Genomic DNA, 21,240 nt, shown 5'->3' on the forward strand with positions numbered 1-21,240 from the left:
CTTGTTGTCTGTCATTCTGACTGACATTCTCAACAAAGGATCTGTAATTGTTCAGATTTAAAGATCACGTTCCAGTTTCTCTGATCAACAAGACAAATCATTCAATTACTATCATTGCTGCTGGCAGCATCGTATTACAGCAGGATTGTTCTACACGTTTATAAAGGTGGCTCACAACCAGGGGATGTGTTAGTCAAGATCCACCCTCTGTGATCCAGTATGTCAAGTCAATGAACAACCTTCCTATTTTTTTTGTCATCAATGACAATATTTGGTTGACATGGCCTCTACGTTAGACCGTCTTGCTGTCCCACCACGAGTATCTTCAGTGTTGAGCTCCATCACTGCAGTTAGTCTGTCAGTTGATCAATTTCCTCTCATCAAAGCTGTTCTCTTCCCTTATATAAGCAGTGTGAAAATGATTAAGTGTAACTAGGAGATCAGGTACAATCCCATCTTGTGCTTGATGCTCATACTCGATGCCATTAGAATAACAAATTGAACCTGGACTTGGCTCGATGGGCTCGAGCTGTGGACCTCAGGTTGTTGATAATTGAACCCAAGTGTCTTCAGACGTGTGCTAATGAGTCACACGCCAAGTTACGTATTTCGGAAATGCCTCATAAGCCTGTATATCACAAACACAAACAGCCACTGGCTTGAAGTGTGCAAGATTAAGCTCTCATCTCTCTGGATCTGGAATATTTTAGGGAATAGTCATTGCAGGCAATTGTGTAAATATCCTAATCTGACGTTTGCCTTGCATGCAATACTGGCACAAGCAAAATGTATGTAGTTATGTAAACACAAGGCACATTGAGAAGCCTTCCTTTTTGCTCAAAGCACTGCAGCTGCTGTCCTGTTGTCTTTGAAGGACACTTATTTAATAATGAAGCAAAACCGCTTCTTCGGTTTGGGTTTTTTTTTTCTGCTGCCTTTTGAATGGTCACTATAATTTGTGATTTGTAAACTATAGAACATGTTTGCTATCTAAACTGTGTGATGCGCGCACAAAGAGGTTTGAGTGGAGAACAGTGGGATTGGATGAGGGTCAGCTAGATGAGAAAGGGGCGATGCTTTTGATTATTGTCGCTGTGGGCTTGTGGCAGCTGAGCTCACAGGATGAGAGTTTCAGCTGGAGGCTGCTTTTTTATGACTTTACTGAAAATAAGCTTCTGTGTAGATAATCCAATACAAGATAAACTGATCCGGTGATGAATTTCTATGGCAGCTGAAGGGTTGCTCTCTCTCTCTCTCTCTCTCTCTCTCTCTCTCTCTCTCTCTCTCTCTCTCTCTCTCTCTCTCTCTCTCTCTCTCTCTCTCTCTCTCTCTCTATATATATATATATATATATATATATATATATATATATATATATATATCACACACGCGTACCCGTTCTTCACACAGAGCAGACAGATTGGAGAGGTAGGTAGAGCTTAAACAACCCGGTCCAATCCTGGCAGTACCATCATGGTGATGCAACAGTGCATGCACAAGTGCGTGTGCATGCATGCATTCGTGCAGGAGTTCTAAATTGATGACTCGCAAGGAGCTCACAGTTTAAGACGTACCCAAGATCTGATTAATGCCTTACATGTTTTTTCTTTCCTATTTATTTATATCTGCCACCATTTGCACAGAGGAGTACACACACACACACACACACACACACACACACACACACACACACACACACACACACACACACACACACACACACACACACACACACACACACACACACACACACACACACACACACACACACACACACACACACACACGTACCCAAAGACACTGCATTTAAAATGAGGATGATGACTAACTGCGTACCATGTCCCACTCTTTCCAAATGCCGCTGTCACATCCTGTAAATACGAGTGCACCATCTGTCCAGCCAGCTCTGCCTCTCTGCTGCCGCCGCCGCTTCTCAGCTGAACTCCTGACTGAGCAGCAGAGATCAGCGGAGATGATCTTTCTTTCAAGATGCCCTTCTGAAATCTGGTTAACACCAGGAGCAGGTGGTTTGGGGGATAGAGGTGGATTTTATTTATTTGGTCAGTGCAAAACTGACATCAGAAACCTTTAAAAAGACTTCTGATGTTGCCAAGATTTTGCATCATTTCTTATGAAATAATGTTGCAGCCTGACATTTTAAGGATGATTTTTCTCTGAATGCCCCATGACTGACCTCCCTGAGGGATATGTCACTGAAAAATATCAGTCGTTCTACTATATTGCAGCACGGAATGTTCTGGGTTTCTTTGATTTTGTTCAGTTCGTATTGTAGTGATGTTTTATTTCAGAATATGACCACTAAACAGCCGTCATACCAGCTGAACTTTATTTTCACTCCATGATCTGCAGCCTTCTGGCCATCCACCGATTTTAACCTTCCACCCTTCTTTAAAATAAAGTAATCGTGAGATGAACCGTCTGCATCGAAAAGAGCAAGTGCCCAATGTGGGAAAAATCTTTGCACTTTCTTAAAGGTTAACATTTGATGCCAGCACCGAATATAAGGCACTACCTCATATGCTAGCCAATCAGTGTTGCCAGTGAGGGCATAAGGGGCGATATCGGGAATAAAGTCGAATCAAACAGGTGAGATTCTGCCATTTTTCCCCTGTCATCACCTCTTGGGACCACGTGCTGCTTTTCTGAACTGTAATGTATAAAGTGTGGTGCATAATTTATCAGGCTTGGGCTGTCTTTCTCACAGCTCACTGTCTTGCTGTCATGCCAACATTTTTCCTCTTCAAACTGTCACCCTCACATGAATAGAATTAACATAGTGAGCTATTATTCTTTGGAGTAAAATACCACACAATGCATTTTTATACCCTCGTCCTCTATTTGCATGACCCGCAGAAATATTCCAACATTGTTTTTAAAGGAAATGTATTTGGAAATGGTCCCTTGATAATTAATAAAACTCACTATGAAGAGGTTTTACTGGGATTAAAGAAGTATTTCCCAGTGACATTTGAAGCATTTGTTTTGAAAAAGGATTGCTAATTAGTAACTTTAAGTTATAAGACTATGAGGAATGAGAATAATGCTAATGGAAGAATCAGGTTTCATTCATTTTTACAAAAGAAAATGCCACACAATGCACATTTGGAGCACTTCTGTCATTTGGTTAATGTCAATTTCTCCTTCAATAGCATGCATTTGATTAAAAAGTTTGTTAACATGATTTCTTAGAGGAAGAAGGTGTACTTTGGAAAGAAAATAACAATCTCCACACTGAGAACTCGTATCACGTAAACTGCTGAGGATTATAGCAACGAGAAAACTGAAATCAGCCTGGAGCTTAAGGTGACACGCTTTCAAATTTAACAGCGTGGAATTGAAATAGCATTAATAATAGCAAGAACATACATTTTAAGTTCCAGACTGTTTGATCACGGAAATGACTCTGCATGACTTTAAAAATGGTTCCGTTAATGAAAATGAAAGTGTATCGAGGCTGAGTCAAGACCAGGCCAGTGGGAGTTCTTCACTGAACGACCCCTTTAGTCTTGTCATCAGCATTCACCCCATCAATACCTTGTGTGTGTATGAGCCTATATAAATTTGTGTATTATGAGAAACACCTTGATAAAATAATCAAGTCACTGCAGAGGCAAAATTAGATGTGGGGGTTTGACGAGTTGAAACCCACCTCAATCTCAAACCTGAGTCCCCCTGTGTCTGTTAACAAGTAGAAATGCTGCCTATTTCAAGATCCACAAGAAATATATTGATCTGAGGGGGACAACTCAACCTGAGCTACTGACCTATTTCGATTCACTGGATAAAGTCCAAACTAACTGACCATAACATCAACTCATGGGGGTCACAACCTGACAAGTGTCGATATAGAAGTGTTCTTCTCCATCTTGTAATTCATGTGATGACTGTGACATGCCAGCCACAGATTTTGTGTCAAACCACATGAGCCATTGACAATTGACTTTTTTTAGCATTTACAAGCTACAAGCTACAAGCTAGTCTGTGACGAATTTTATATTGTAGAAGCACTACCGAATCACATTGTTTACCAGCCATCGAAGGGGCATCGCATAAATCTATTGTTTTCTTTCAGTGACTGATTTATTGCCACAATGATACACAATTAGAAGGCTGTAGGTCATTTCTGAAGGTAGATCATCTCAGTGTTTCACCTACAAGACAGTAGGAATTCAATCTGTCTACACAAGATGAATTGAAAAAAAGCTAAGTGTAATCTGAGGCCCCGTTTACACAACAACATTTTCAACTGAAAACACTGAACTTTTGTTGCATTTTTGGCATCTGTTTCCATGGCAACAGTGCTAGGAGCCACCGAAAATGCAACATTTTGAAAATCTGATTTTTCAATTCAAATTCACATATTTCTCACATATTGAAGGCCAACAATGGTGATCTCTCTTGAGTCTGTACCGTATTTTCCGCCCTATAAGGCGCACCTAAATACCTCAAATTTTCTCCAAAGCTGCCAGTGCGCCTTATCACCCGGTGCGCCTTATATATGGAAGAATTGCGCTACTTGAGACTGCTATTTGCCAGCTGAACACCCAGAAGCTTTTATTTTGACAACTCTAACTTCGCTACCGGAGCTTCAGAGCGGACGACACTCCACACAACACATTCATCACTCATGGTTGCACACCAACATTCTAACAAACCAAAATAAACTAGATGAAATAATTACTCCCTAAACTGGGGAACAAAAACACAGCATAAACACAATCAACACACACACAAGCCCAACAAAAACCCACAATAACCTCCAACAACACAAAATTTGTCACTGCAAGGCATGATGGGACATCCTGAGCTCCTCAGTGCAGCCGATAGAAACTCCCATAATTCATTGCAGCTGTTTGTGGTGTTTTAAATGCAATTATTGGGGGTTATATTTGGTTTGTGGTGTCGGTAATAATTGTGTTGTGTTGTGTTTTTGTTGCTTACTTCACGTAGTTTAGTTTATTATCATTATTATTACTGGTAGTTGTAAGTTGTCAACCAGCAGTGAAGAAGGTTTTGTGTGTAGTGTCGTCCTGGCATAGGCTGCAGGTTGGACTATCAAAATAAGGCATGTGCACCTCTCTGGGTGTTAGAATCAGTGGAAAATGTAACTTAATGGCTTTGAGCTGTCAAGGTTGCCGACCACTGGTCTATTCCATGCGCCTTATAGGGCGGTGCGCCTTATATATGAACAAAGTTGTAAATTATGTCAATTAATGTAGGTGCGCCTGATAGTCCGGTGCGCCTTATGGGGCAGAAAATACGGTACTGTGTATTGTGATTCTGTTGTGGAGTTTATTGTATCCGTAGTCTAGAGATCAGCCTTGTTTAGGCCATATAAACTGTGGCATTGATTTATGTTCCATACTTGTGGCTATACAAGAAGATTCTTCTGTCTACATCGACTCCTTTTGATGAAGTCAACTGACAGAAAGCACACATGGGGACGTGGTTGCCTTGAGTTATTTAAGCAATGTTTCTTTTGTGTGAATTCATTGTGAAATTCATCCATTTCTTTTTCTTTTTTTATACTGCTTTATCCAGTTCAGGGTTGCAGCACGCTGTAGTCATTTTCAACTAACAAAGAGTGAAGGCAGAGTACGTCCTCGATAGATCATTGGTCCGTCACAAGGGAGACACAGAGAGATGATCGGCCACACACACTCACATATGTATAGGAAATTTCGAGTCACCAATTAACCTCACATGGGTTGTGGGAGGAACCCGGTGTACCTGGGGGAAAAAACACTGCCCTGCACATAGAAAGGCCCAGAAAGCCTCAATTTTCGTTTATTCATGCAAAGTCTTTCTAACATTTATCCTATTCAACATTTTTTCCTGTATTACATCTGGTGCCGTAAAATGGCTTTTAGATCATGACTTGGAGGCAAGGTTTTTTATTACTTTCAGTTCAATTGGACTGCCTGATGAGAACATGCTTGGTGTATTAACATTTCCACACGAGTGCGAGTATCACTGCGGCTCTGAGGGAGAACGGCCTTCGTTGTGAACACGTAACATGCTGCATGAAGAGCTGAAGCCATGTCCTCTCAATCCCATCTTAATGCATTTGCAACGGCAGCTATTCATCAACGTTTTCAAAGACATTATAGTCACAAGTTATTACAGATTGAATCACTGAATATGTGGCCTCTCAGGAAAGAAAATAACATAACATAGAAGTACTTCTTTAACATACCATTTTTAAATACGATTGGTGGTGATTAGATTGTGATGATAGACTGTCACTGTGTTGTTGTGAATGTGTGGGCTTACAGTCACTTCCAATATCCTTTTTTTCTTCCCTCCCACCCTTTGACTCCTCATCCTCATCCTCCTCCTCCTCTCTTCTTGTTCTCATTTCCATCCTCCTCGCTCTTTCTCGCTGTCTGTCTCTACAGTCCACTCCACTCCACCTGGCAGCAGGATACAACAGGGTGAGGATAGTTCAGTTGTTACTACAGCACGGAGCAGATGTTCACGCCAAGGACAAAGGGTAAGTGCACCCACAAACTGCTCCCGAGTTCAAATGAGCAGATTTAAAGTGCCTGAACTGTCACTTGTGATGAAAAGCGAGATCTCTAAAGGCATTTCAGTGGTGCTGCTCATAACCAACAGCAGGTGTGAATCCAGCTATTTAATGCATCGCCAAGTAGCCAGGATGCAGCAAAGAAAGCTCCTTCTTTTTGGATCTGCACTGATCTTGAATTGTTCATAAGGTGGAGGCAGGGAATTGTTCACCCTCTGAAACTTGTCCTGTTCATTCATGATACTCAGATAACTCTTACTTTGCCCTGAAAAGTCTTTGTGTTTTCGTTTCAGAAAAGATTTGCATTTACACCGTAACATTTTGAAAATGATGAAATGGTCGATATGCTGAAAACAAAAAAAACAAAATAGATTTTGTATTGAAAATGCATCTCTGTGAAGAGAGCAGTACCCTTTAAACATTAACAATGGCGAGTACATGGACATTTGTATGGGGAGATGACAGACTTGAATTAATATTCCATGCGACTCTCAGCTATAAAACTACGAAGTCCCAGGAGAATATGGAGTGGGAATCATGCTACTCTGGAGGCTGCCATTGTTCTCATTGTCCATCTACTGGCACAAGTGCAGAGTATTAACTACGACCATGGTGGACATGCACAGTCGCTTTGAAATGAATTGTCAGTTCTGGTAATAATGCATCTTAAGGCTTAACTTATTACAGTAATGCCACAACTGTTGGCAGTAGTACATTTGTAAGAAATCAATACAGTTGTGACAGTAACCAGATTCATGACATTGATATTTGTCTCTCTGTTCTGTTCCCTGAGATGACTTTGCAGCCCTTAAATAAACATTATGTTCCTTTTATGAGAGCAATCTGCTGCAGTCTACATGTTGGTGGTTTATCTCAGCGGTTCTGCTGCTGATTCTCAATGTAATTTAGTCATGAAGCGGTTTCTTTCAACAACAGACATCATGCAGAATTGTCACGGCTGCTTACAATCGTAGTGAGATGTTGAAAATATTGTAGCTGGTGAAAATACCTGATTTAAATAACGTCGAACAGACCAAGATAGCATGCATGCTCCACTAATTGACTTCTGAACCTATGAATGAATCAGTCTTTAGACTGACCCACACAGTGCTGACAGCTCAGCAATGAAGCTAAATTAAGACTTCCTCAATAAAAGAGACAATGAAAAATAGCACACCAGTTACTTTTTTTATGAAGCCAGTTTTGAACCCGTCATTAAATTTTTTTAAAAAAAGTTGTAATGGCTTGCTGTGTTGAAGAACACTTAATCTTAGGGCTGCCAGCAATGGCTGTGGGCAGAGCTGGAGCATAGGTTATGAAAGCTCCGAACACTACATTACTGGGCTTTGTAAGTCAAAGTCTAAATATCAGTTCTACAAACAACAAGTTGCATAGTCTGAATGCCAGTGGGTGAGTTATGGTTATGTTTCTGGGATCTAATCTGAGCCCACACAGCGGAGTTTTGCCTGAGCTGTAGACACAGTTTATAAGTCTCCTGACGCACGAGAGCAAATGAACTGTAACAATCCGAAGAAACCATTCGGACCACTTTCAGAGTCCTGGTTGAATGAACGACCATGATCCTAATGTGTTCAGGGACATAGATTCCTTATCGACACAAAGACCCAAAATGCAGAGTTAAACACATCAGTGAATTATTTAGTTTGTATTGATCTGCTTTGTTAATATTTCCTTCTTTTTGCCCCTCCAGTGGTTTGGTGCCTCTACATAATGCCTGCTCTTATGGACACTATGAAGTTACTGAGCTGCTGCTAAAGGTATATACACGTATATATATTTGATCAGTATCTACAGAAGTTGTGGCTTTAGCTTAAATCAATATATGGCTTAATTTAATATTTACCCCTGAAAGAATAAGGCCAGGCTGTTTTGTTGTTATTTAATTACGAGCAGCAGACACGCATCGTGCACCGGAGTGACTGAAATCTCAAATGTTTCCAAATATACTCAGGAAAAAAAATGGTTCAGAGTAATCCAATCCTCGTTCTGTTCCCGGCTTGTCCCTTTCTTCTCAGCACGGGGCCTGCGTGAACGCCATGGATCTGTGGCAGTTCACGCCGCTGCACGAGGCAGCGTCTAAAAACCGAGTGGAGGTCTGCTCTTTGCTGCTGAGCCACGGCGCCGACCCGACGCTGCTCAACTGCCACAGCAAAAGCTCTGTGGACATGGCCCCCACTCCGGAGCTGAAGGAGAGACTCACATGTGAGTGCGGCTCTGAATTTACATAAACTCGCAGCTGCACAGTGTACAGCGCTGCTCGATGTGCCACGCTGCTGAATTAATGACTAGGAAGGGAATATCTATTGCAGTTACACTTGGCACAGTTCACTTGAAGTTATTTGACCACTGAGACGTTTAAAAATGTGAATCTGAATCTCTACTTTTGACAAGGGAGACAATTAATAAGTGGAGCGGAGAAAGTGGGATCATTGGTGTGAGAACAAACATCGTCTTGCTTGGAAAGTTGAAACAAGATAATGTTTTGAGTCATCCTCAGTTTCATTTTGGTTACCCGATTGAATTACCACAAATGGGTGATTCAAATAGTATTTTTGTCTGCTTTCAAACTGTGCATTAAAAATACAATTATACAATTTTATGCTTACTCATCCCATTTTACTGATTCAGGATAACACATGCCTTTGCACAGCACACAAGGGGTCTTTCTTTGTTAAAAAAATCTAAATATGTGGCACTTTCACATAAAATCCCAGTAGAATACATTTCCATTTGTACTTGACCAAATGTAAATGGTAAACAGATTTCTCTTATATGAGGGAAAAGTTCAAGGAGCATGAATGCTTTTGCAAGCCACTGTATGTATGAGTCACTGAAGTGGTCTACAAATCCTGTAACGGTTATAGAAATAACAATAAAACACAGTTTATAGTTTAATCTAGCACAGCGATTGAGATAGTAACTCTGTATCTTCAAACATTTCCGAGCTCAAACTTTCCAACTTCAAGGACTTGCATCCCGAGTTCCTCAGATCTGCACACATCTGGTAATTCAGAGCTTTGATTGCAACTTTGATTACAATTTTTGTTGTTTGTTTTTTGAAATGTCGCAGGTGGAATTGTACAGTTTTAAGATAAGAAAACAGAAACCACAAAGAACTAATAAAAGGCATAAACAGATAATATTAGTTACAAAATGTAAAAAGAGTGAATAAAACACAAACAAAACACAAAAAGCCCACAAAAAAGAATACAAACAAATAAACAACAAAAACAGACAAACAAACAAAAAAACATTGAAATTCATCCCTATCCCTAAGACAAACATCACATATACACTCATTCATACGGGGAGAGGGGGTTTGGGGGTCTGCTCATCCTAGTCAACGTCTGCTCAATTGATTATCAGATTCTATATCGATGCTGAGTGAGTAGATGGAATCAATAAAACGTTGACACATTTTGCAGAAGGTTTTCAAGGAACCCCGAAGGGAGAATCTGATCCTCTCAGGCTTGACGCAATTTAAGAGTTCATGTCGCCATCTATTATGTGTAGGAGGGAGTGGATGAATCCATTTGTGGAGGATGAGCCTCCTGGCATGTGAGGTCGGGAAGGCTAAAACCTGTTTCGACGTATTAGGCACGCCACTGTTTCGTGGGACTCCCGAGAAGGGCCGTGAGGGGGTCGCTATCGATCGTGCTACTACCCAAGGCGTTCCCAAGTGTGTTAAATATCTCTCACCAGAACATGGACAGGTTAGGGCATGACCAGAGCATATGTATATATGTGGTCTGCTGGTGATTGCATCTGTTGCAAGAGTCGGATCTATCAGGACACATTTTTGCCAGTTTTGCATTGGTGGAGTTGCTCCTGTGCAAGATTTTACACTGGAGTAAGCAGTGTCTTGCACATATTGATGATGTGTGTACCAGAGTCATGGCCGATCCTCAGATCTGCAAACATCTGGTAATTCTTTATGACTTCTGATTACAAGTGGGGGAAAAAAAAAATTATAAGCAAATTTAAACCAACAGTATTGTATATACACAATAATTATAGAAGCTGACTTTGATGTCATTCTTCCAATTGTTTAGAAAATCCTTCAAAATGTGAATCACATCGGCTCTCATGAAGTTTTCTGCTGCAAATTACCGAGGTACCGTTTGTTTCACTTTTTAAAAAAAGTGTACATTTCTCTTTATGTATTGTCTTAACCAATGGCATGATTTGAGGTGTTTAATTAAACAGCCTTCACTAGAATTGAATTGATTTTGTCAGACCAGCATCATTTTTGTGCTGCAGCTACAAAACAGACAGAACCCTTTGTCTCCACTAGAAAGCTCTTTGCAATTTAATTAGTGAGTCAGCTTTTTTTTCAATCATTGTTTGTTGTTTTGTAAAGAATCAGATAAAATCAAATGTTTCATGAATCAGGAGCCATCTGAAGTACACGTCCAACTGCAGGACAGTTGTTTGTTTTGATGTGGGTGTGGCACTGAAGACCCGTCTCAGTGGGATACTTGCTGCAGACTCATCACAGGAATACAAAATGTGGAGACGGAGCCACTTGTGGCTGAAAGGATTGAAGCTTGTGGGTCCCTGAAGTGCCACGTGTGTGTTTATGTAAAAATCTGTGCCTCGGTATTGGTATAGATTTATATTTCAGCTGTTCCCAACCATTCTTTCTTTTCCTATTCTAAGGATTTTTTTTTTTTTTTTTTAGCATTACACATTGTGAAACAGTTTACTCACTCAACCACTTTATGGGAACTCGACAAAATTGTGTCATTGTTTTAAAGAACAGTATGCTTAAAGCATTATTTAAGCTTATCTCAACACTTTTAACTCAGTCAGTGTGAATAAAAAAACAAAAACAAAACAAGAAACTATTGTCATTAATGAAAACTCTTTTAAGGTCTGAAACAGATGTAAAATAGAAAGTGATTCCCAATTATATGTAATTATATTTCTCTTTCAGTTTCAACGATAGTATTTGCTATATATAAATATATATATTTTTTTAAACTAATGGAAAATGTTGAACTTGGCTATGTTTGAAGGGTATTATTCTATGCAACCGAACCTTTGCAACCCTGTAGGACTGCACTGAAATAGTCTGACTGACACCCCTGCTATACACTATTTAATGTGTCTGTTTCATAGTATGATGTGAGCGTACTGGACAGATGATGTGTTTGAAAACTGACGTACTTGGACATTCATTACAGTCCGTTGCACCAAATACAGGGTCTCTGATTACAGATTCGGATTTTTTCCCCCCTGCATTTTTCATAAATAAATTATTTAATCATATACACCTTCGAATACACAAGACGTGTCAAAGTTGCCAAATATGGTAACTTCCCAGATAAAGAACCTGAATTCATAACACCGTGACTTCACTTATAGACGCGCTAAATAATTGTCATGAAGGAATCATTCCAGGAGATTAATAAAATTCTGTCGTCATTTAAAGGGGTCATTAACTCAATCGTTAGTGAGAGTGCAGCCTAATAAAGATTATAAATGTGTTAGGTTTCACATGAAGAATGAACTGAAGAAGCTGTTTTTGCTTTTATCAGCTGTTTTTTCAGCCGTTGATTTTGATTGCTCTCTCGCTCTCTCTTGACGTTCCCCCTTGATGATGTGATATCTATACGATGCTTGAACCATTCGTCTAAATGTCTGATTAGAAATGCATGAATGCCGTTGCTCAGTTGGTAGAAAGTCTCAGACAAACTTGTTTTATGCAGCTTCGTATGCTCTCGGAAGCAAAATAGTTTTGTTTGTTATTTTCCATCCTAGGGGAATCATCACTTGTTTCCGCTCCAGCTCCAGCACCCAGGCTGTTGCATCATATGTTATTAGCTCTCTGCTAAAAGACGAAGAAAAGAACTTTGAAGTAATCTTCCCGGAGTATTGGTATGCTGCAGGGTCATGGCGAGTGAAAATAACATATTGTAATGGCCAGACCATAACTCCGTTTTTTGTTGTTGTTGTTGTTGTTTTTTTGATGCAAGGCAGAATTTCAGTTGCTCTTCTGTGGGTTCCGAATATTTTGCACAAAACTGAAGCTTATTCTGTTTTACTAAATTCCTCAATATTCTGGCATTGAATGTGTTTTGTGTCCAGATGAATTTAAAGGCCACTCGCTGCTTCAAGCTGCTCGAGAAGCTGACATGGCCAAGGCCAAGAAGACGCTGGCTCTGGAAATCATCAACTTCAAACACCCTCACACACACGAAACTGCGCTGGTGGGTTTCACATTGTTTATTTATTTTTAACTGCACACATATTTCTTCACTGCAGCTGAAGTGCTAAGATGACGTTTTACTTTGTGTGTGTTAGCACTGCGCTGTGGCCTCGCCCCACCCCAAGAGGAAACAGGTGACTGAGCTGCTGTTGAGGAAAGGGGCCAATGTCAATGAGAAGAATAAAGAGTAAGTTCTGTTCTTATCTGCGTCCACTGATAATATGTGTAAACATAATCGAATCAAAGAAGAGACAACAGAGATTTAAATTACAATTGTCAATATGATGAGGCTGTGGAGCAATGATTTCTATTGAATAAACCTATAATTGTGCACCATTGATTCAAAATACCTTCAGTCCAGTAGCACATGCAGGCTGTTGTTAGCCCGAGCTTCAGCGCAATAGAAAACTTAGCTGTCCCGGAAATTGATAGCTTTATGACTCATTTATTAGATTGTGATTGTTACTGGGACTTCGTGTGTTTTTAATAAGGCGTAACATGCTGTGAAACGCAGCTGAGCTCAAATGATTCATTCAGTCTTCAGTGAGGAGAGCTGCCCTGCTACAGGCTGCAGGCTTGGCGAGTGACCTTGGTGATTTCGTCGCTTCATCTCTTTGGAAATTTGATCAAAGATTCGTTCGTTTATGTGCGTGGCTCCTGGCTGCGTATCGCGCTCTACAGCCTTGCTGCTTCAGAGGAACGCTGCAGTGACACTGAAAACAGAGATGTTTGGATTAATCACAGCTGGCGGTCAGACCTTCCAGCAGATGACAGGGTGAGCCTGGACATACATCTCAACTCCACAGTATGGGCGTAAAACTGCAGTGCAGAGTATCTTAACTGCTTTGAAATCATTTGTGTCTATGAAGGAAAATTTGTCCAGAAAATCTAAGAAGCTAAATGGACACACAAGATAGTTGGCCTTGTGTAACATGCTCCTTTAAGTTTGAAATAGCTAACAACCCAGCCAGAATCTGATAAAGAATATTTATGTCTGATAAATTCCCACATGACCAGCTTCTAGAGAGAGAGTCAAAATGAAGAATTGATGAATCCTACCAGAAGTACTGTAGTTTTGCCATTCTTTCCATACACATTGACCACTCTATAGATAAAACCCCCACATTCCTTCTGGTACCTTACCTCTCAGACACTCCTTACTTGGTGCACTGCTTCGTCTTCCAATCACTTTTTTTTTAACACCTTGTCTTGCCTGTCCGTTGTTCTTCTTATTGCTAGTAAATGAGAAAGTGCACGTCCTCACTTGCACGGTTATCGTGTTATCTTATGTTCGTCAGTCAGCCTCGCATAGGGAGCAAAAGTTTCAGTGAGATACTTTTTGGCATCTTGAAATTCATTATGCGCATACACATCTTTGTACATTCACTCAGAGTCATCATCTATTGGGATTGTGTGGAATGGAAAGTCCCGATATTTCTGTTGTTGTATAATAACTAAATGCAAAAGATTGTCTCAAAGAATAGCTAAAATAAAGAGACCTGGACCATCTGCAACACATAAATACAGTAAACAAGTATTTGTACTTTATTGTCAGCCTCTACATATATATAGTGTATGCAAGTACTGTTCATGTGGCCAGACCATTGTGCCTTCTGTCCATGGCCATATGTCCATCCATATTTACAGTATCTGCAAATATATACGATTCATACAACACAATTATTTTGAAAGCTTTTGAAACTGAAGTGTTTTTAAATAAATAAACAAAAAGTTCCATTCTTGTAAAGTCAAAAACACTTGAGAGAGGTTTGTCACTTATGGTGCTGATATGCACTTGTGCTCAAGAATGAACTAATTAGGGACCTCGCCAACGGGTGGGCCCTAGGCCCAGCCAACGGCAGGTCTCTTTTGGATTTCGTCGTCGCCAAAAGTGCGGGCCTTCCAAACCCCCTAAACACACTCAAAAACTCACCAAATTTGGGAGACTCGTCAAAAGTGTGGCACTCCACAATCTCACGTCAAAAAATTCCATGAAAATCCAAAAATGGCTCTCTAGCGCCACCTAGAAAATTGCAATCGCCCGCCACGCTCCGTAGGAATGTCGTAGAGAAATGTCGCGAATACGAAATTTGTTCGTCTACTCGAGCCCTACGACTCACGCGCTCTAACTTTTGACCTAACTCCAACAGGAAGCCCACTATTTGCCTTTCAAAGTAAGGTTTCCGCCCAAAAAAGGGAAAAAAAGGCAGAAACGGAAAATTTAACTCCTCATAGGGCGAAGGTCGCATCGTTTAAATTGAGATGTACAAAAATAGAGGAGATTGTTTACTACTGAACTCTAGAGGGAAATTTTCTTACCTAGTCCAGTTTAATTTTTATTAGCCGTCCAAGCTCCCCACCCCCTAATCGCCTTTTTGGCTCCTGTCATCCATTAACATGGGGAAACATAAAATTCTCCCCCAAAATCCACGATTTTAAACTCCCCGAACTACTCTTAACTGTTTGCAAACCGTGACTCTCAGCCACAAACCGAGGGCATCGCCACGCCCACGAGACCCTGCCGAACAAGAGGATGTAACATATGTGGGGAAAATTCCAAAACAAGTCCCCAGAATGACGAGTTAAAGCGACACAGTAACATTTTTCTCGTCCGAAATCTTAACACTATAGCGGATGGAGCCAAATCTGCCGTTCCTGCCAAACAGCGCCCCCTGGTGTCCAAAGTTTACCTCTGACTGCTTCCAAACCCAGACAGTATTAAAGAGGACAAAAATTCCTACAAAAGTATGGTATTTTTGTCCACATACTCCCCCGATAAGTATAGATTAAGAGCAGTTGTTCGCAAAATCTTCTAATATAATCCTCCCTGTCTCACACTCTGACGTCAGAGTGTCCGCGCTCGGCGCAGCTGTGAAATTCTCCACTGTGATTGGTCAGTGCATCACTCCATATATGGGCAGCTTCCTGTAGCTTCAGGCTCATCACTGCTGTGTGATTGACAGCCTGTCATATCCTGCAGTTTGACCTGAGAGTGACCTCACCAGTCATTCTCAGGTCAGGTTACTCTCATGTGACCTGACCTCACTCTCATGTCTCATGTTCTCCTGTCATGAGGACATGCAAAACCTGTACGAGGTCTGGCCTGAGACATGTAATTCATGTCGGTGGAAGTTTGTGAAAAACCTTTATTGCATCATTCACACCTTCGCACACTGCCGACAAAGGCCGGGCCTCCTAGGCCCGGCACTCCACCAGGTCACTCTCATGTCCCACACTGACCTCCGTAGGAGGCCTGGCCTGAGGCCATATAATTCATGTAGGTGGAAGTTTTTGAAAAACCTTCATTGCTGCATCATTCACACCTTCGTTCACGCCGACAAAGGCCGGGCCTCCTAGGCCCGGCACTCCACCAGGTCACTCCATCGTCCCACACTGACCTTTGTACGATGGAAGTCGGTGGAAGTTTTTGAAAAAGCTTTATAGCTGCATCATTCACACCTTCGTTCACGCCGACAAAGGCCGGGCCTCCTAGGCCCGGCACTCCACCAGGTCAGTCTCATGTCACACACTGACCTCCGTAGGAGGCCTGGCCTGAGGCAATATAATTCATGTCGGTGGAAGTTTTTGAAAAACCTTTATTGTTCCATAAGCGCAGCGTCATTCACACTAGAATTGAAGTAAGACCAGATTTGGGATCGGGGCATCCTGGGGAGTACCACACTGAGATTTTCAGGTGTATCCGCTAGCTTGCGGCATAGCATGCCCGTTAGCATGCTAGTAAATATTGTTCGATTGAGCTGAAATTTGGTAGGTGGCCTAATGGGGGTGCTGCGGTCACAAATCACTAGCTAGTTAGCTGGTTCCGACGCCGTTTTTTCAAAATAAAAGTACTAATTTTTTTTTTATTTTTTTTTTGCTTAAATAATCTTTTTTTTAATTAGCCGTTCATAGCCACCCCCCCGACGGGCAATCTCGAGGTCCCGACCAATGCTGCTTGCAGCTTTAATTAGGGACCTCGCCAACGGCTGGGCCCTAGGCCCAGCCAACGGCAGGTCTCTTTTGGATTTCGTCGTCGCCAAAAGTGCGGGCCCTCCGAAGGAGGGCCCGCACTCATCCTGGATGGTCAGGGGAGGACCATCCAGGACCTCCCCTGACCCTCTCAGGCCACTACCTGGTGGCGAAATTATATATTGTATTTCGAATGTTTCTTATTATTAGGGACCTCGCCAACGGGTGGGCCCTAGGCCCAGCCAACGGCAGGTCTCTTTTGGATTTCGTCATCGCCAAAAGTGCGGGCCCTCCGAACCCCCTAAACACGCTCAAAAACTCACCAAATTTGGGAGACTCGTCAAAAGTGTGGCACTCCACAATCTCACGTCAAAAAATTCCCAAAAAATCCAAAAATGGCTCTCTAGCGCCACCTAGAAAGTTGCAATCACCCGCCACGGTCCGTAGGAATGTCGTAGAGAAAAACAGCGAATACGAAACTTCTTTGTCTACTCGACCCCTACGACTCACGTGCTCTAACTTTTGACCTAACTCCAACAGGAAGGCCGCTATTTGCCTTTCAAAGTAAGGTGTTCGCCCAAAAAAGGCAAAAAAAGGCCGAAACGGAAAATCTAAACCATCATAGGGCGAAGGTCGTATCGGTTAAATTGAGATATACAAAAATAGAGGAGATTGTTTACTACAAATATTTAGAGGGAATTTTTCTTACCTAGTCCAGTTTAATTTTTATTAGCCGTCAAAGCTCCCCACCCCCTAATCGCCTTTTTGGCTCCTGTCATCCATTAACATGGGGAAACGGAAAATTCTCCCACAAAATCAACGATTTTAAACTCCCTGAACTACTCTTAACTGTTTGCGAACCGTGACTGTCAGCCACAAACCGAGGGCATCGCCACAACCGCAAGACCCTGCCGAACAAGAGGATGTAACATATGTGGGAGAAATTCCAAAACAAGTCCCCAGAATGACGAGTTAAAGCGACACAGTAACATTTTTTTCATTCTACATTTTTACATTGAATCCTGATGGGAGATATCCGGCGTTGTCGCCAAACAGCGCACCCTGGTGTCCAAAGTTTACCTCCGACTGCTTCCAAACCCACACATTCTGAAAGAGAACAAAAATCCCTACAAAACTATGGTATTTTTATCCACATACTCCCCCGATAAGTATAGATTAAGAGCAGTTGTTCGCAAAATCTTTGAATATAATCCTCTCTGGCTCACTCTGCCGTCAGAGTGTCCGCGCTCGGCGCAGCTGTGAAATTCTCCACTGTGATTGGTCAGTGCATCACTCCATATATGGGCAGCTTCCTGTAGCTTCAGGCTCATCACTGCTGTGTGATTGACAGCCTGTCATATCCTGCAGTTTGACCTGAGAGTGACCTCAGCAGTCATTCTCAGGTCAGGTTACTCTCATGTGACCTGACCTCACTCTCATGTCTCATGTTCTCCTGTCATGAGGACATGCAAAACCTGTACGAGGTCTGGCCTGAGACATGTAATTCATGTCGGTGGAAGTTTGTGAAAAACAATTATTGCATCATTCACACCTTCGCACACCGCCGACAAAGGCCGGGCCTCCTAGGCCCGGCACTCCACCAGGTCACTCTCATGTCACACACTGACCTCTGTAGGAGGCCTGGCCTGAGGCCATATAATTCATGTAGGTGGAAGTTTTTGAAAAACCTTTATTGTGCCATAAGTGCTGTGTCTTTTACACTAGAATTGAAGTAAGACCAGATTCAGGATCGGGGCCATCTGAGGAGTACCCAACAAACATTTTTAGGCAGCTCGGCTAGCTTGCGGCTTAGCATGCCTGTTAGCATGCGAGGAAACATTGTCTGATTGAGCCGAAATTTGGTAGGTAGCCTAATGGGGTTGCTGCGATCACAAATCACTAGCTAGTTAGCTGGTTTTGACACAGTTTTTTCAAAATAAAAGTCTTTTTTTTTTTTTTTTTTTTTTTTACTTAAATAAGATATTTTTTTATTAACCGTTCATAGCCACCCCCCCGACGGGCAGTCTCGAGGTCCCGACCAATGCTGCTTGCAGCTTTAATTAGATTGTTACAATTTAGATTCTTTATGTCTTTATTGTGTTTTTATCTGCTGTGTGTCCAGACAGAATCTTAAGCAGACATAATTCAACTACTCCCTCTTTAAAGTCACGTAATCATATTTCTTATTTAAATGTACATTTCTTCTTTTACAAACATCTGTGCGACCGAATGAAATCACCTTGTATCCCCAAGGTTGAGAATTCTGCTTTTTTTTTATTGTACAAGAACAAGAGGGGGAGGTTGTTTATCTCTGAACCAGAGAAATGTTTGTAAATGAAGACTTGGAAGCCAGACCAACACATTAGTGCTTTCATCCATAGAATTCAATAGCTTTGAATGTCACCGAGTGACGCTGAGCATTTATCTCCTTTGGTCTGGTCTCTCTTCCGCCTGTGCAGTTTCATGACTCCTCTCCACGTAGCAGCCGAACGGGCGCATAATGACATTATGGAGGTGTTGCAGAAACATGGAGCAAAGGTAAATTGCAGTGTTTTTACGTAATGTTCATCTAGTGGGTCTAATTATCTCTTCTCTTCCGCCTTCATGGTTTTTTTTATAAGCATTAATTAACCTTGCCAGAGTTTTTTTCTATTTATTATGGCTGGAGTTCAGTTTTGATCAATTCGACAGTCTGTTATGAATAGATAAATGTGTAGGTAAGTGGATGTTTTCTCAGAAAGCATATTTTTATTTTGCATGTCTCAGTTGGAAGCTTCCAAAAAAAAAAAAACACTTTGGCCTGACTCGGTTACAGTAGTTAATGGTTGGTTTTACCTCTTAAGAGGCGTCACAGTTTCAGGAATATCTGTAACTGACGAGGTCATTTTCAAGAACCTGAAATGTGAATGTGTTTGTGCTGGCAGGTGAATGCCCTGGACACGCTGGGGCAGACGGCGTTGCACCGCGCCGCGCTGGCAGGCCACCTTCAGACCTGCAGGCTGTTGCTAGGATACGGGGCGGACGCCTCACTGGTGTCACTGCAGGGCTTCACTGCTGCTCAGATGGGAAATGAGGCTGTGCAGCAAATACTCAATGGTATGTCACCCTTTTGTGTGTGCTTGTGCGCACGCCAGTTTGTGCGTGGGCGATCCTGTGCTCGGATGTGTAGGTGCTGTGTTTTGGTTGCTACGCACCAGCTGCAAATAGTGGAACCAGTTTGAATTGTTTTGTGAAGGTCAATATTGATATTTTCAGACTGAAGGTGCAGATAGGTAAATCGATTTGGATGCTGACATGCTCACCAGTAGCAGTGGTCCGCACATCACAATGCAGTTCAGATTAAAGGTACCCTGCAGAGGCTGTTTTTTGTTTTTTTTCTTATGTAAACAAAGTTTTTTTTTACAGTCAATGCTCCACATGAAAACATATCACAGAGGCCTCTCTTTGCATTTTTGTCTTCTTTTATGCTTTTTTTCTAATGTGGTATTTGTGGGTTTCTTGTCACCACCTGTTGTGTGACTAATGGCAACAAAAATGTAATTATTTGGCATGAAAATCTACAGAATTTCACAAAACATGCAACGGGTCCTTCTACTATTATCCGTGCATTTATTCTAACCAAAAAATAAACCTATTGGCAACAACTAACAGGATCAGTAACTCACTAGTGCCATACAAAGTGGCATTACTTCAAACGTGCACATTGGGTCTTTAAAATTGAGCAACAAAGCTATTTCATCAATTTATCAAATTACACTTCATAGGTCATCCTGCAATTAACAAGGAAATTCATGCATTGACGTACAGAGGCAATTATTGTAGCCTTTATTTCTGCCGAGGCAACTCTGATAATCCATCTTTAAGTACATTATAGGTCGTATCCTGCAGCAAGATAAATATTACATCACACAACAAGGGGATCTTCTTTGCAAATTACAAGTAAGAATGATTAAAATGATTACCAGAAAAATGGCAACTGCAGTTGCATTTATTATAGCGGCACATCCGCAGCAAGCCAGTAGCCACATGCAATGGCTTAGGTGGAGAGAAAAAAAAAAAAGACAAAACTCAGTCAGCCATGCCTACCACTTTTTTATTTAATATCACTTTTGGTTTTGTATGTCTGCATCGTAATCATCAGGAGCTGGAGGATGATTTATTCTTTCCGGTCAGTTACAGTCATGGTGGTAATCAAGGAAATCTCACACTTGTTTATGTGAGAAGTTTTGGCATTTATTAGCATTTTCAAGCTGATGTTTTCCAGTGTTTTTAAGTGCACAAACTGACATCTGTTTATGCAAAGTGGATAATAAATGCTTTCCAAAATCTTGTGTGCATATATTTAAAATAATTTCAATATTATCAGCCCAGTTGAATGGTTAGTTTATGATCCAGTACATCAGGGGAAGTACAGCCAACTGCCACGTCCTTGGCTCGATAGTGTATGTTGCCATGCTGTTGATGATAAACAACAGTGTTTTTTATGTAATGT

At 41.4% G+C, this 21,240-nt stretch overlaps 1 protein-coding gene across 1 annotated transcript in view; it reads left to right on the plus strand.

Annotated features, from left to right (window-relative positions):
• Positions 1-21,240, plus strand: part of LOC308140347 (poly [ADP-ribose] polymerase tankyrase-1-like) — a 103,167-nt gene that overhangs the window by 54,491 nt on the left and 27,436 nt on the right. The window contains exons 7-13 of the mRNA XM_080510078.1: positions 6,420-6,514; positions 8,259-8,325; positions 8,584-8,770; positions 12,659-12,780; positions 12,875-12,966; positions 19,208-19,286; positions 19,673-19,844. Coding sequence (XP_080366204.1) covers positions 6,420-6,514; positions 8,259-8,325; positions 8,584-8,770; positions 12,659-12,780; positions 12,875-12,966; positions 19,208-19,286; positions 19,673-19,844 — 814 coding nt within the window. The remainder of the gene's footprint in view (positions 1-6,419; positions 6,515-8,258; positions 8,326-8,583; positions 8,771-12,658; positions 12,781-12,874; positions 12,967-19,207; positions 19,287-19,672; positions 19,845-21,240) is intronic.

The sequence above is a fragment of the Blennius ocellaris genome, assembly GCF_963422515.1.
Source record: "Blennius ocellaris genome assembly, chromosome: 15".
NCBI lineage: Eukaryota > Metazoa > Chordata > Actinopteri > Blenniiformes > Blenniidae > Blennius > Blennius ocellaris.